General features: G+C 29.3%; 1 protein-coding gene across 2 annotated transcripts in view; it reads right to left on the bottom strand.

The window, feature by feature from the left end:
- LOC126847150 (furin-like protease 2) overlaps positions 1-15,724 on the bottom strand; it is a 117,338-nt gene extending 101,614 nt beyond the window's left edge. For both annotated transcript variants that reach the window (XM_050587244.1, XM_050587243.1), the window contains exons 1-2: positions 15,362-15,724; positions 14,493-14,669 (exon numbers count right to left, since the gene is read on the bottom strand). In XM_050587244.1, the coding sequence (XP_050443201.1) occupies positions 14,493-14,654 (162 nt within the window). In that variant the 5' untranslated portion in view covers positions 14,655-14,669; positions 15,362-15,724. The remainder of the gene's footprint in view (positions 1-14,492; positions 14,670-15,361) is intronic.
- Positions 15,725-17,911: the final 2,187 nt, after the last annotated feature.

Genomic DNA, 17,911 nt, shown 5'->3' on the forward strand with positions numbered 1-17,911 from the left:
TCTACTACTTTTAATTTACCAGCCGAATTGAAGCGTTTACGCTGTCACGTCACTGTCGAAAGAAATTATTATAAAACGGTCGAAAACGAATGTAATAGATTTTGTTTTTTTTTTTACTTTTCATTCGCTTTTGTAGTGCCTGCCCACTTATCTTTAGAGCTATCCGTGGTACCTTCACCTTCAGCCAGTAAGATATTATTCACAGTGCAAACCCAGTGGAATTATTGTGCGGAATGAAAACTCAACGACACTCTCTCGCGAACAACTACAATATTATTATGAGTGACGACTACTGTCATCGAAACGAAACCGAAACGCAAGGTAAGAGCGTTTTATCATTAAACCCTAACCCCATACACAATACACTATACAGGGTATCTCAAGAAAATTCGATGGAATTTTTTTATATACAGTTATTCATTAAGGATATGGACACTAATTTTCTCTCGAAAAAATTTCAATTTTATAGTTTTTCTTTTTAGAAACATTTTAGTTCATGTTATTTTACAACAATATTCAAATTTGTATCGTTTTTATTTTTTTTTTTTTAGAGCTCTATCAACTTTTATAACTTAAACGGTTACGTAAATATTTAATTAACTTTTAAGATAAAGAATATTTTGTTAAAAATGTGAACTGGTCGATAAACAGTTTTGGTTAATTACTTTAAAAGATTATATAGTTTAAAATTTAGGACGTTTGGTGGAGCGCGGTAGAGTAATGTGAGTTAAATATAGGTTTAAAAAGTCTAAAGAGCTTTGGAAAATACTGAAAAATACTTTTTCACTTCAATAAACTATAATGCAAAAAGTACTAACCAGACACTATCAAAGTTCCGAAATCCGATAGTGCTGCAAGTATTGAAAGAAAAATACAACCTAATCACAGCGCTCGTTAGTAGTAGTATTTCAACAAGACAACGTCCACCTCAACACTAATTCCAAATAGCCTAAAATTATATTAGCATGGCATAAAAGATTTTCTACACCATGTTCATATTTGTATATATAACTTTTACAGTTATATATAAATTTCTAACGCCCCCTCCCCATTCGAAAAAAAAAACAAAAGACAAGGTTGAGGGGCGGACAACATATTTTGCAATGAAAATATCGAACCCGGCCAACTCTCGGATCAAGTTCACGCCATTCACTGTTACAATAATGCTATTATGCATGAACTACCAGTTCGTTTTTACTTTCTTATTTTTATACATACGTCACAAAATAATAGTACGAATAATTGTTTAAACTAAGTAAAAATATAACCGGTTATGGACACGAGATATAGTAATATATATATATATATATTACAACGATCTCGAAAAATGTAAACATTACAATATTATATTATACTAAGTACATTGCATAAACTTGAACAGTGAACATTTCTAAAGAAGTGTTCTTATACATGAATTACGTACAAAAACAACATTAAAATATATAATAATAAAAGTAAGGAAACAAAATTCATCGAAGGACGAAAACACATTTTTAAAAACTCAAATAATTTTTTATACTAATAATCAATATACACAGACTTTTTTTGATATAGTTTTGATTAAAACAAAAAGTGTAAAACAATTATGTAATCATCTTTTATTTAAATATTTAGTTATGCTTTTACTTGTTTTTAAATACTAAATAATGTATTATTTGAATAATAGATTATATTTTTAGGCAGTAATTAATTTTTTAAACATTTGTATTTATTAAAATTTGTTCAAGCAAAAATCGATTTGAAATTGTTACATGGATCTTTCTTCAAATAAAAATACAATTGGGTTTATTATTTGAGTTTTTAATTAAATTTAAACCGGCTTTTTTTTTTTGTTGAAATTTGGATTTTTTTAACAAAAAATAATTTAAATCATGACCAGGTGTGTATACAACACGGGTGTTAATAATTAAACAGTAGAACAATCTCAATTGTCAACAACAATGTTCAATATATATTTTGTAACATTGATTCACAACAAAGTAATAATAAGGAAAATGAAGAAAAATGTTATTTTAAACACTTTTAAAAAAATTTAGATCTAGAAAATACAAAGTTTTTAGCAAAAACTACATATTTAAAAATAATGAATTTATGAAATAATTTTTTTTTTTTTTATTAAACCGTGCAAAATAGTTTTCCCAGTAACGCTCTAGATACTACCGAAATTATGTTAGACAAAACCGACGATAACCGAAGATTTAACGTGCATATTCCCCCATTTTTCCTCTAATATGCTTTATCTAAATGGCTCACTTGTACGTAAGAGTCGGGAAAAATATCGTAAAAAACTGCATAGCTCGTTCAAAATGTGTCTAAATCTATCAGCTTATACGAATCGTATTTTTATATTGACTATTCATGAAAAATTCAAGGCACCAAGTATTAAATACTCTTAGATCAAACTATTTAAAAAAAAATCTTATAATTTGTATTTTTTTTTAATGCCAAGCACCAACGATAATATCTTCAAACTGCTGAACCGATTTCATCATGTAGCAATCATACAGTTAACCTCTTTCCCTTCAAGACTGAGAAAAAAACCCAAAATTATTAATAATTATTAGTTATTTCCAAATTTGTATGGAATATTCTTAAGATAAAGAACTATCATAAAACGGTAACAAAACAAAAATAGCATAAACCCTTCCCCCTAAAAGGCGTGAAAACTTTCTCTTTTTCGAGATCTAAATTGGAGCTATACATCATAAGCAACTTTCTCAAAAATATGTAGTCAAAACTTTTTTTTTAGGAAAACCCAAAACCGGGGATGATTACACTGATTGGAGTGAATTTCTAGGTGTCTATGTGTGGCTGAATCAATAGTCCATAGTAATTTAACATTTATTTTTCATTCTATTGTTAATTACGATAAATGGGTAATAACGGCAATAAAGTATTGTAGACAGACGATCAACCCTAATCGTATGCTCTCTAATACTCAAAATATAATTTTAAACACATTATAGCTCTTACAATGGTTTTGTCGATTTTGTACTTCGCTTCGAAGAGTTTAGTCAAGACTTAAAAATATTTTTAATTACAATAATTCTTGTAAGCTTGTGGCGCACTTTTTATTATTGGTAAAATTACATATTTTACTATGAAAAATTTGAATAAAAAAATGTTGACACGGTTCTGTAGCTTTTCTATTAATGATTTTTCATCAAAAACTTATAGCTAATACAGCTTACGGCGGGTAAAACCGGGTGTTGACTAGTATAAATTGTGTAAAACGCAGATAATTCTGTAATATCGTTGAAACCGAGATTGCAGGTGTAAATTATATCATAAGTGACGACGGTGTAGAGGAGGTGCACGTACTCGTGAGCATGCACGCATAACACAACGCAATCGTATATGGAAGGTATAATATGACACACATTTCACTACCAATTCATTGTTGTAATGCCGCATATACACAGCAATGTGGCTGGCGGCTAATCCCCGACTTACCAGCAAATTTCAATTAAATTGGAACCGAAAACTTTCTGATTGTAAGCAAATTGGAACTTTAAAAAGTTTTCCTCCCACGACGTTTTAACACATTCCGCAAATTACTTGATAATATACAAATCCGACAAAACTCACTTTAAAAGACGTTTATTTGGGACACAGACAATTGTTTAGCCTCCGAGCGCAATACCAGCACCGTCAAAACAGTGATTCTAATTACAATTTAGGAATACAAAAGCCAATTTTAAACTTTTTTTGGGTTATTTTATAATACGTACGAGTATATTGTAGTAATAAGAAATGAATTAACCTGTTTATTTTATCTAAGAATTGAGATATGTTACAGTAATCAGCGTTTTGTTGCATAGATTTATTTTCTGTTGATGCCCAAAGACATTACTAAAGATATTTTTAGTTTACGGTGTAAACTTTAACAAATTCTACGTCAAAATATTTTTTATATTTATTAACATGGAGATGGAAGAGAAAAGTAAGAATAAATTTGAATTTTTTTCTTAGCCAAATTATATAGCTGCATACTATATAGGACACTCTAAAGTTATTTTATACTACCAAAAATTCAACATTAGTCTCGTGTTAATGCAGTAATATTATTTCGGAGAGCTCTCTCCAAGAGATCTTTTTAACCTTTTTTAGTTTTTCATTGTACTTACTAATAAAAATCCTAAATAACTAAAAACGGGATTCAAAACACAATTATTTGTATACAATTTAATATAATATGTACCCACAATTAAAAGTCAATGGGCACCAAATACAGTTGATAAGATACCTGGGTATCCAACTGGACAAAAGACTAAGTTTTAATGAACACATAAAGAAAGCTGTGAAAATGGAAGCTGCAAAAACGACGAATACAATTGGAAGACTCATGCCAAACATCGGTGGACCGTCTCATTTCAAAATATTACTGTTAACGGCGGTAGTGCATTCAAAAATGTTCAACGCATCACCAACATGGGCAAAACTTGCATTCAAAACGGCCAAAATGTAGGAAGGCGTGTATCAAAGTCGAACTTCGAGTAGCCCTACGTGTAATCAGAACCTACCGCACCGTGTCTGACGATTCGGCCCTGATGTTGGCCTACATGCCACCAGCGGACTTATTAACTCAAGAGAGCGAGAGTGTTAAGTTTCGAAAGGCAGAAGATACCACCCAACTTTCTATCATTAAAACGGGGTAATGAGCTAAAACAACTAGCGAGTGGCAGGAAAGGTGGAGCGCTTCACCTAAAGGTAGCTGGACTAGACGGATCTTGCCAAGGCAGACCGAACCCAGTGGTCACGTTTCACCTAAGTCCTAACACAAGTGTTGTCAGGTCATGGATGCTTCCAAGAGTACTTGTGGAGAGGGGAATAGCCCGGAATCCACAGTGTGTTTATTGCCAGGATCCGATGGATACTGTGGAGCATACAGTATTCAACTGCGAGCATTGGGCCCATTGTAGGACAGAACTTCATCAACTGTTGAGAAAACCACCAAATTCGGAAGATGTGGAGGATCTGCTGTGTGGTCCCAACGTGTAAGAGCTTCCACGATCATGGATACGAAAGCAAAAGACGGATGAGGACAGGAACGACTCCTTAGAAGAAGAGTGACATATTAGTGTCTATGACTATAATCAATACTTTCAGTTGGTCATTTAAAATTTTTAGTTCATAAAACTATATATGTACATAAAAGTTTTTACCATCCACAGTTTCACATCGAAGCGTTTATTTGAAAGCGAATATCATTTTTATTTATAACTACTCCTGATGACCTGAGACCTCTCCGTCCTCAATATGCACTCCTCTGTGACGATTTTTTACAATTTTAATTATTATTTGCAATGCAATTTAAATAAAAAATAAATTAGAGTTTAAGTTGAAAATGTATTTAAAAATTATTATTTAGATATTTGTTCAAATAAAAATGTAACTGTTTTTTATCATATGAGTTTTTTTAAATAGAAAATCATTTAAATAATTCCAGGTCTTGGCGTAAGCTCACTTCAACCGCACCATTCCAAACGTTATCGTCAATATTAGGTATTTTTATTTTTATACAAGGTTCATTAACTTTATTACGTAAAAAAATATTATGTACTTGTGGCAGAAAAAATCCGCTATAATATTTAAATAAATATAATACACAGCGTAACAACAACAATTAGAAATAATGTATTATCACCGTCTTATTCATATTATAATTTTTCCCATACAAGTATTAGATATCGTACTGATTATAATAGTATGAGTCGGTATTTACAACACTTCACTTCGTTCTCCCCAATCGGCTGAAAATTGCACAATAATTACATAAATAAATTATGTCCTTCATTTCAATTTTATTATTTAGCATGAAAACCTAGCGGTTTAAACAGTACCTATGTATAAGTCGGTGAATTAAAAAAAATAATAATCCAAAAATCGAATAACGATCCAGTAAAAAATGGTTAGTTAATAGAATAGAATAGTAGGATAGATATACAACGATCAAGTTTACAAACACAATCGTTTTAAATACATAAAAACGAACAAATTATTTCGTTTTTTTTACGTAAAAATTAATTTATGAGCTATAAGTATGTTTTTTTTATTTATAAATAATATTATGAATAAATATAAGTCAATAATGTAACAATTCAGAATGAAGTGGACATGAAAATATTTAACTTAACAACTTTTCTCAATTGACACATTTTAGCATAATTTAAAAACATCACAATTTGTTTAACATAGATACAAGATACAACTTTCAAAATTATTTTATTTATAAAGATGAATATGTTATAAGACCAAATACATTTATATTTTTCTCGCGTGGGAATTGTAGGAAAAGAACATGCTGGCTTGTAGTAGAGAATTCAATTACAGATAACACTTATGTTTATGTACACGATACCTATACATTCTCTTATGCAATTAAACTGGGATGTGAATTGAAATAAGGGAAATACTGAGCAGACTGAAGTTCAAAACAATAAATTCGAACAAATCAAATACAGAGTCAACAGTAACAACAAAAGCCGAAAGACAATGTAATACGTTCACAAATAATAATGGGACACATTAAACATTGACACACTCGTTCCTCCTCAATAAACAACCTTCACCTATTTGCGACAACTGCACAACACAGATAACACTCTCCCACGGGCCACATCATAAAATAATGTGACAAACATACGTTAGAATGAGCCTCCAACCAAAATTTACTTGACACTAAGGAAACTCCTTGAAGCTAGCGAAAACCAATTGATTCAATTTCTCAGTAATATTATAAATTGTATAACCTAGTGCATTGTGTTAAGCGCACCAAAGACTATAGTTGTCAAAGAGCCTTATTTAAAAAAATACATACAATTGAATGAAAATAGTAATTTTTCAATTTCCATTAACGAAAGCTTTCGAGAGCCAACTAAAAAAAACTATTTTGTTTTTAACGTAAAATCGTTAGTTTATTAGGACTAAAATAATCAAGTATCGACGAACTATGATCAAAACAGCTTTGGCGATGTATAATACAAAAATAAATGTTTTAAAACAAAATTATATAAAAAATAATGTTTATGTGACACATAAGTTGGTTGTCTAATTGTTAAGGATAAGTGCATATGGGAACAGTACACCTCTTAGTTTATAATTACCACTCATATGTTATACATACATAATGGTTTACTCTGGGGCCAAGCTAATGGGGATAGTGGGGTAATACTTCGTCCTCTAAATGTACAGAAATCTCTTATTTTGTCTTCTACAATCTGTATTGTACCTATTACAAAAGATTTATTTGTATAAACAAATTAATTATGTGTTACTTCATTAATTTATATAACACTCTAAAAATTCATATAATAACATTAAGATGTTCTAAATTCAGCAGAAACATTTGTTTTTTTTTTTAGCCACATTTAAACAATTTTTAGAAATGCAAGACTTCCTAAGATAAAAAAATTGTAAAGTAAAAAAAATATCAAAACAGAATAAATTACCATTTAAAATAATAGACAAAAACAAAAACTTATTTGGTTTTAGACAACAGTGTTAGTTTTAAGAATTATACCAATAATTGTTTAAGTAATTAACTAATTTTTGTTATATTAAATTGTAATTAGATTGATGCCCGTTCGACCAAATTCAGATTCATCGAGAAAAACCTTAGAAAATTTATGTATTTTGGTTTATGTTTTATTTGTATGTTTTTTTATATTTTTTGGCTGTTTTCCGCTGTTTTTGGCCTTTAACTCCCGCATACGTTCTAAAAATGATAACTGTTATTTTAAATAGTTGATCAATCTGCCTATTTAACCCCTACCCAATAAATCTCTTCTCTGTACGCCCCTTGCTTTTTTTTACAATAAAATTCTTGCGCTACAACTACCAACACAAAAATTAAAAAAATCTTTTCAACTCGTTTTTTGATAAACGCCACTAATTGAAAGTACCGGATGATTATGACTTTTGCAGACTGTTTTAAATTAATAGACATAATAATTAAGCTAATGCAACGGCGATTGGCGACAACAGTCTGTTTGGAGTCGATCAGTGTATTTTTCTTTGGCTCCTTCCGCCGAACCGAACGGAACTAATGTAATTTGTTTTAAATTACTTACGTTTCCGTCTGCCAAGAAACAAATTGTAACTCGACGATGATCAGTGAGTCCATTAATCTCAGTCAGAGCGAAGCTTAAAAATTACTTCTCTGTATTCGACATTGGTACACAAAAACTATTTAGCATGTGTGGAATTTCGATTAAAAAATACCTAATTTTAAAGAAAACACGTAGGCGACGTTGCCTATAATGTGAAAATATATTTAGACTACGATATCAATCACTTTCAGTTTGGAAATTTGTTTACAAGAAAATATAAGAAAACAATATTAAACAAAACTATTATCTGTCTAGAATGGGAGGAACCACGGGTACATAGTTTAAACTAAAAAAACAACAAGACACAATTCGTGAATTAAATAAAACACGAATTAAATAAAACACAAATTAAATAATAAAGCGTCAGTTATTTCTTTCAATGTAATTTTTGTCCTTTATTGTTGTCAGATAGAACTTTTAAAAACGAGAAATACCATTACTGAATAAATAATGTCGATCGAATCTAAATACATAATTTTCTCCAATGTACATATTTTGTCATTTATAACATTAAGAAACACTATATTCATATTTTATAATGGTATAAAATATCCGTATGTAACATTTATTTTATATATTTGATTTGAACTTTGAAAAACCACAAGGGGTTAACAAAAAAAAAAATGTAAATATTATCAACAATGTACAATGTTTAATTTGTGCTGTCTTGTTACGATATTATGAATTTATATTTTCATAAATCCGTTGAGAATTTTTGAAAACAAACTGAGTAATAATATTATGTGTATTAAATAATTTACCACTTGTGCAAATTAATTATGTACCCTTAGTTCTATGATAAACGTAATAATTCACATAAAAACTAAAATGTTGATAGGTTAACTAAATAATGCGAATATAAGTCAATTATTTGAATTAACTTTAGTCCGATGGATAATTGAAGTAATATTTGTTTCTTATGAAATAAACAACGCTTTATATCGTTTTAACTGTTTTAAAAGCAAAATTTTAAATGTGCATTTTACTATGAAGTCAGAAGTAGTAAAATCCAAAAGGGTAAGAGTAACTTTTACAACATATTACAAGAGAACAAAATGTCATATAATTATATTATGATAAGCTAATAATTATATAAAAAATTTAGAATACTACATAATATAATATATTGTTAATTATTAATTTACAAATAGCTATTAAAGTAGGAACAGCTGCGGCGGCGAAAGGAAGAAGAACCATTTTAACGACACGTCTTATGTTATAATCGAATTTTGTATAACATTTAAAGAGGATTAAGAGAGAAAGAGAGAAAAAGATTCGAGCATAACCCGTTGAAATGTATAAAATACAAGAACAACCGATAAAACGGTATTCTAAGACCGGCTTTACTTCTCAGAAGTTTTCTTGAACGAATAATTTATTTTTATCGCAGCACAAATCATTATTATTTCCGAACGACGTATTTTTAATGGTGTTTGAAACGCAATTAATTCCTATGAACATATACTTGATTATTCAGGAGTAATATTGTTCACAAAATCAACTAAGTCCTACATTATATTCATAACACTGCCTACTCTCTCGAGTGTTAATGAATATTCAATCAAAACGTATACAGCAATACATAGTTTATAATAATATGCGCATTTGAATCAATCAAACATTTCAAAACCGCACTAAACATATTATATTATTTTATGGCTGTGCACTGCGAGCACCGACGATGTTATGGCGACAGAGTTTGTTTTTGCAAGCTGTGACCTAACACGATGATAATGAGAGTAAGTATTACTTATTTTTCCCAAGTAGTCCCGAGAAGGAATCGCTGACAGTTGCATACCTGCTATTACTTATAAAATGTCTTATACTACAGTCTACACTACATAGCTGATTCACTCTCCCTCTCTCGTTTATCGCGCCTCGTCTAGGACGACACAAATAGTTGGCCAACATATCTAAATAAAGCGTAAGTATGACCGACATGAACTCGAAAACCAGTTGACACGATCACACTCCTCCGCGTTTGCCAATTACAACCTGTAGATTATAGTTACCCGTGTACAACAGGTGGTATGAATTGCTCTATCACCAGTATATAATTTAATATTATTTTTATACGTGAGTTATGCTCGACCGTTTGGATGCTAATTACAATATTGTGTTTTGACGACACGATTGGAGAAAGTAAAAACACTTCCCCTTCTAACCGGACAAGACCAGACCAATATCAAAGTGAAGGGGGAGGGAACAACACTGTCGAGTAGTCGATTACGTGTATACCGATGATGATAATGATAATGATAATGATAATAATAATAATAATAATAATAATAATAACAACAAAGAGCATAAAAGTTGCTGCACTGCAGCCGCACCGCAAATCCCGAGCAACCGGTTTTTGGTTTTCATTTTATTTTATTATTATTACAATAAAAAAAATGTATTATCAAACGACAACAGTTATGCAATTTGATATTATCACTTTGTCCTGTTCGGAGCGTCGCAGATTTAAATAATTAACCCCTCCCCCCCCCTCCCAATAATGATCTGAACCTCGCAAATTATTCAGGAAGTCTAGCTCTGAACGTGAACGGTTGGACGAGAAGAGACTCTATCCGTTATGTGTTTATTTATTACATAATAATAATAATCGTTATTCCAGTCGAGCGATTATCGGTTTGGTCCGGTTTGAACACAAAAATGCATAAAAAACAGCAAGAGCATCCGACACTACAATCTCCGGCGATCCTTGGAAATTATTTTTTAATTTCCCAAACAAACAAACAAACAAACTTAGATTTTAACTCGCCAGCCCCGATCTGGTTCCAGTAGTGATAATTGTAACAAAATTTGACACTTCTATTGCTTTATAGATTTACCGGAAAAAATGTATTATACATTTATGAAATTTAACCACGAACGTTAAAAACACTGAACAATAGATTGTCAATAGCTTATTAAACAAAAATCGGAATTTCTTTTATGTTCCACATTCCACATTTTTTCTCAAGATAAAATAACAAAATATATTTTAAATAATGTTAAAAAATGCTTTAAACGTAAAGCCAATAGGACACGCTGATGAACCACAAAGTGGTATTTTTAAAACTCTAAAGAGAAAATAAAAAACAATTAGACATGTTAGAACACTTCTGAGGTCAACTTTGAATTCAACGCGTAATGTACTACAATACATATAGTAGGTATTTTGGGTTTCGTTCAAAAATCTTAACCCGAAGAAGAAATGTAAAGATTTGATACATATTTTCCCGTACTTGAGCGTTGTTTAGGTCTTAAAATAGATTGAACCTACCAAAATAAAGGTTAAGTCAAGTTATGCCATTTAATTTTGCTTAAATTGTATTTTAAAACTTCAGTCACAATAATTCCTTAAATCCCGTGAGCGGACAACTCCACTACAATCCATCGCCACCGTGATATGGTTTTTCTATTTTTCAATTAAACTAAAACCGTAGTTTTTGCAGAAAATAAGTGTTTCATTGAGTTCTACAAAACATTTTTAAAAAAACCTAGTTTTTGTCAACTCAGTACTTTCATTTGACGTTTCTATTGCTTGCAGAATCGATTTTCCGGTTAAAACTTTTAGCACATAAAAAAGTATCGTTACGCTTTTAACTAAAGCCGAAACTTTTGTGACGAATTCGCGTGTGACAACAGGCCAGTGAGACGATGTCTATACCCACTTTTACATTTAATTTAAATTATGTAATTAAATTAAATGTATTATTTATTTATTTATTTGAAATGTAATTTAATGTTAATTACGATGTTTGTCCTAAATAAAACACGCCTTGCTTTAACAGATGAGAAGGTAGTATTTATCTTTATTTTGTTTTTTTCAATTCTAAACGTTATGTCGTTTAGGTTGTATGCAAAAGTTTATATGGCGTGCTATAGACAATTAATTAAATCTCGCCAAATGAGGATACATGGTATAAACCTACACATTATTATTATTAGTATGCACAATAAAATAGGTAACAATAGTAATAATGATAGCCGTTGTTGGATTGTTAATTAATTCCACGAACACGAACCAGCGTTCAGTTAAATCCACATTGTTACCAAATACCACATTGTTGTTAATATTATAACTGCTAATAAAGCAAGCATAAATGACGTATTAGTATCATAGAAAATATCAGTGTGATTTTTTTCGCGATAGCTAGGTTCATCAAAACAAAATAGTTTTTGTTATGTCTAAACAAAGAAAAACATACTGTTTTCAATCGTTAAACAATATTTAAGACACTCGAGTCGAGCAATAATATTGTGATAAACCACATTAAAATAAACGCTTCGATGCCAATCTGTGAATTGTAGAAATACAAATATAAATAAAAGCATTGTAATGACAATTATGTGTTTAAAATTATTTTATCTTTAGCATTAGGATTGTACGTCTGTCTACAATAATTTGTTGTCATTGTTTCCCATAAATTGTAATTAGCAATATAATAAAACTATTTTTCAGATACCTGTTGACTGTTGATTCCCTCCCGCATAGCATCCTAGAGATTTACCAAAGTTAAAAGTAAGTGTAATTTTTCCTCTTTTTTGCTTTTTTTTTTATGCAAAAAATAGTTTGATTACAGACTTTTGAGAAAATTGTACAAGTTGTAGCCCTATTCTAGATGTACCTTCAGTCTAATTTTCAAACCTTAAGCCCTGAAAAACTACACCTAAAAAAAATCGAAATAAAGAAAAATTGTTCTAAAAGGTTTTTGATATTTTTTTGGACTGTCAACGTTCATCGATAGTACTTTATCTTAAGAATATTTCTTAGAAATTTAGAACTTATTACACTATTTTTGAAAGAGATTCTTCTTCTTCTTAATGTGCCGATCCGTTTCGGATGTTGGCGATCATCATTGATATACGAGTTTTGTTAGTGGCACTTCTGAATAGTTCCACCGAACTTTAATCGCACTCGTAGTCATGATGATGATCTATTTATACTAGGACTTGTCCATAGTACTAGGACTTGAAATAGATAGAGCCCCGAAATTTTTTTTTAGTGTTTTTACGATTTTCAGGGGGGTTATTTTTTTGAACATTTTTGCCTAAAATCAACTGAAATCGATTCTGCGGTTTAATTATATGAATCGTGGGTCCACAAAAAAAAACTCATCACTGTAATAACAACATTTGTTTTGTTTTTACTAGAAAATAGTGCTTTTCTCATATATAGTCTGTTTTAACACATAATAATGCACGATTTCCCAAAATAATGGGCAATATTGCAGTAGGTGAAAATTGTTCATTTGTGAAAATTCGAAAGAAGTTTTAACGCAGGAAACAGTAAGTTATAGTGTAATCTTATGGAGCAATCGGATTCCTCGTGCTTTTTAACAATAGAAAGTACCTACACAGGCACTCGGTTTTCTAATGCAGCTGTGAAATTTATTTTGCTACTTTTTTTTCAACAATGTTAAATTATATTTTTACAATCAACATTTATGTCAACTACGGTACGTTTGTAAATTCAAATCGAAATTGATTGCAAATAAAGAAAAAATAAACACTAATCGTCCTGGGTAGCAAAAATGTATACCTGTTATTTTAATCGCAAAGTAATAAATGTAATATCCTAGACACGTTATAAAAATATTTTTACCAGAAAAATGTGCTCACAATATTTTCAGGCATTCTTTTTGTTTTTTAGGTACCTATTCTTGATATAGACCAGTTAAAACACTTCTTATATTTAAAAAAATATGTTTTGATTGAGATTTACTCAATCAGTTTAACGAATGGTAATCATTAAATCGAAAATCTATATAATAGATAACAGCACTGAATCATACATTTAATTTTAAAACAGGAAATGTATTAATTATTAAATTTTTTGATCTCTACCTGAATAAAAAAATGTTATTTAAAAAATTCAACTGATAAGATAAATTATTTAAAAATAACAAACGGTAACCTTTAAACCGGAAACCGAGAATCCACATAATCAATTTAACACTACATTTAATAATAAAAAACAAGAAATGTATTAATTTTTTTTTTTATCTGGATGAATATAAAAAAATTGTTAACATTTAAAAAAAACAAGATTAATTACTAAATAATTGCGCATTTTTATGTTAACAATATATTTACTATTATTAAAAGTAATAAAAAAAATTAATTAAAAAGGCTTTTATATATTAATATTATTTCATTTAAATTGACTAGTAAACCATTAAGTATTTATTTAACATGTGATGATGTTATTGAATACAAACCTGAAGTTAAAAGGAAATCCATTAATTCATTAGTATTAAACAACAATTAGTTATGGACTCTCGCTTTAAAACCTTCCATCTATGAGTCTATTGTATAAGTGAAGCCAATTCCATTAAGCCTATCCCGCTGCGTATCCTCAAATCAAATAATGAATGAAAAGTATCTTACCTGTCCTATATTGTTGTAACCATGTTTGGCAGCAATTTGTTCAGCGTGCTCGGAACCTTTTGGTATGTGAACAGCGAATTGGTTCATATAAATTGGACGTTGACGCTGTCCCACGCATAATGTGACAATGCTTAGGCACAAAAGACCAAGCCATGGTCTCATCGTATGTATCTAATCCTAAAAATAATCAAAATACTACATCAATATTGGTTCTACATACTAATTAAAATAGTAAGCAATGTACTAATTTAGACTAGATGATACTATAGAAGTATTTTAAAAATAAAATTAAATAACAAAATATTTTAAGAGAAGTTAACATTTTAACAATAATAAACTAAGATTTCAACAAATTAATCCATTTACTCAATGTATACCTACTGAATTTTAAGCATTCTGTTACAATAGACATAATTATGAAAAAGCAATTAATTATATATAACTTCATTCAACATTTATAACAAATAAAATAGTAATACAACTACATTAAAAAAAAGTAGGTACTCAAATCAAACTTATTTGCTTATAGTAAAAAAGAATATAACATTAAATATTATAAAATTCACAGTTGTTCTAAAGATTTTTCAAAATATATTATCCTATTTTACTGCTTTATAATTGTAAATAAATTTAATTTTTGATATTACACTATCAAAAAAATATTGGAATATTTCATACCAACAATTACTATTAAATTCCTATAAAAATACCAAATTTAATGAATTTTTTTTTTCCGGCAAGCTTGAAAATAGCATAATATATATTTGTATTGAACCTGCTGAAAATTCATAGCTAGCTAGAATACAAATTACTTATCTAAACCAAACCTAACACATTAAAAAGTTCAATCGCATGTTTTACGTATGTACCTGTTTTAAATCGTAATGATCGGCCGTACTAAATTGTGATCGCAAGTTACAGATAATGCGCAGACAACATTGTGAGAATATAGTCTGGGTTTTTTTTTCTTTTGTTTTGTCTTATTAGATTTGACTACAGCCTAGGTATAATAATATTTAATAATAAACACACGCAGCGATATAAACACGGCCCAAAATAAAATATTTTAATTTTATTATAAAAACAAAACGAAATAACGCATTAGAATAAATAAAAATTAAAAATTAACAATTCTTTATTAAATATTGCACAGATTTTTTTGAAAAAAAAAACAAATTTTAAATATAAATATTAAGTAGTAAACACCCGACGAACGAGCAGAACGAGCGGTAAGTAGTAAGCAACTGACGGCTACAGGCAAATCAAATCGTTAATGATAAAAGAGAAATACTGTGTGATAGCGCCGCACGTTTTCTATAAACATATGTAATATCAGTGTTGCCATTTCGACATTTGTGCACAATAATATTGTATACGGTAATCGTGTACGGCTGATAACCATTACACGACATTAATAATAATTGGTGACCACACTAATTAATAAATACCATTATAAGGACAAACCGTAAACAATAGCAATTAATACAGAAACCGGATGTATCAGAAACCGAAAAAATAAATAATAGATCATGCGACCGGTGACCGCGTTATATTGTACCTAATCAAAAAACGTATTCATAAATTAAAAAAAAAGTATGACAGAACAGTCAATCTACTCAAATGGGAGTAACCGAAGTTGTGTAAATAGTGTAAATACAACACCCCACTCAAGTTTTAATAATTTTAATAATGTCCTAAACGTCTAGAAAATGACACAAGCCAATGTATAGTTCCTGAAAAATACAAAATAATAAATAACACATTTCTGTATTTTGTTTATAAATATGAACTTTGTATATCAACAAATCCGCATTAATAATATTATATTGTCACTTATTTATAAATTATATTGGCTTCGGTACTTAATAAAGCCAAAAATTTAAAAAGCTTTTCCCTTTTTCTTCAAAATTGCGATAAACCTCTTAAAATGTATTTATTCATTAAACATTAAATTACTTTCAAACTTATGTTAGGTATTTTTTTAGAAACAGCAATACCGATGTATATTGAAAACCGAACAAAATAGCACTTTTTCATTGTTTTGCTTCTTAAATATAGTTTTCGGGACTACTAAAAATCTACACGTGGGCCGAATTTAGGTCTAGTGACTTTTACAATTTTGATATATTTAGAAGAAAAAAAACAATAACTCGGTATTGTCACGAATTTAATATAACTTATTTTGATTTAAAAATGTTTTCATTAAAATATATTATTTATAATAATAATTATTATTATATAATATTTTTGTACATAGATGATTTATTACATTCTATCAACTAAGTCTTTAGTTTTACAACGATTATTGTACACATTTCAGGTTCCATTATGGTCATAATGAAAATGTATTCGTGAATAAGCTGTATAAGATGTGTACTCTTGTATATACTATTATATACATTATTTATAATTAGATATAATATATAATTTTGAATAGTTCAGCGTTTGATGTATTTGTTTTATTATAATATGAAAAGTAAAAACAATAAAATGATCTCATCAATGAAATCGGTCAAAAATACAGTATTATGTTTGAGATTTTAAGCATTGTGAGTTTATACAGAACACTCAAAATTTTAAAATAAAAATATAAAATGATTTTATGTCTGTAATATGTCAACCTAAACTAACGTAACCAAAGGTGCCTAAGAACAAAAGTTGAATATGTCCATCCTTCACCTTCCAAATCAAAAATACACTAAAAATGTACATATTTTTTTCAACTTTAACCCTTCGCTAATACTAGTCGTCAGTCGAAATAGTTTCAAATTTGTTTAGATTATCTTTCATACATAGAAGTAAATAAGCAATTACTAATTAACAACAACTGGCAAAAACGAAGACAACCGAATTCAGTGGAAACTTATTTCTAATTTCCTTTTTATGTGGTGTGGTTTTAAAATGTATGGTCTGAAAATTAGACTAGATGCGGATCTATATAGTGAGGAGTGTGTAGTTCTACATTTTACAACACAATCGAGCACTAAAAATGTATTTATTTTTTTCGACAATGATAGGTTAATGAAAAAAAAACTACATTGGTACTATTTTAAATATTTTATCCAGGATTAAATGTATAAAAATATATTAATTTAATTTGTAATGCATAATCATTTTTAAGCTCGAAAAAAATAGGTCAGTAGGATAATCTAATATTGTTAACAAATTATTATATAATTATGTGACCTTGTTTAAGTTGTTCAGTATTAATAGTATAGACACCCGCATAATCATCTTACGTAGAAAACAATCATTGTATAAAATAATAATAATAACATCTGTTGACTGTATTACATTCGAAATGTCGGCCTTGGCCCCTTGGGGATGTATCTATCAATTAAATATACTTTAAGCTATACAGTAACTTACATATCGAATTACAATATTATATTGTACCTACGCAGTATGTTTTAAATAGG

The sequence above is a fragment of the Adelges cooleyi genome, unplaced genomic scaffold (assembly GCF_023614345.1).
Source record: "Adelges cooleyi isolate 19-005CV unplaced genomic scaffold, UGA_ACOO_1.1 ACOO_flye_CR_arks_rails_tigmint_CR_PRNA_9, whole genome shotgun sequence".
In the NCBI taxonomy this organism is placed as follows: domain Eukaryota; kingdom Metazoa; phylum Arthropoda; class Insecta; order Hemiptera; family Adelgidae; genus Adelges; species Adelges cooleyi.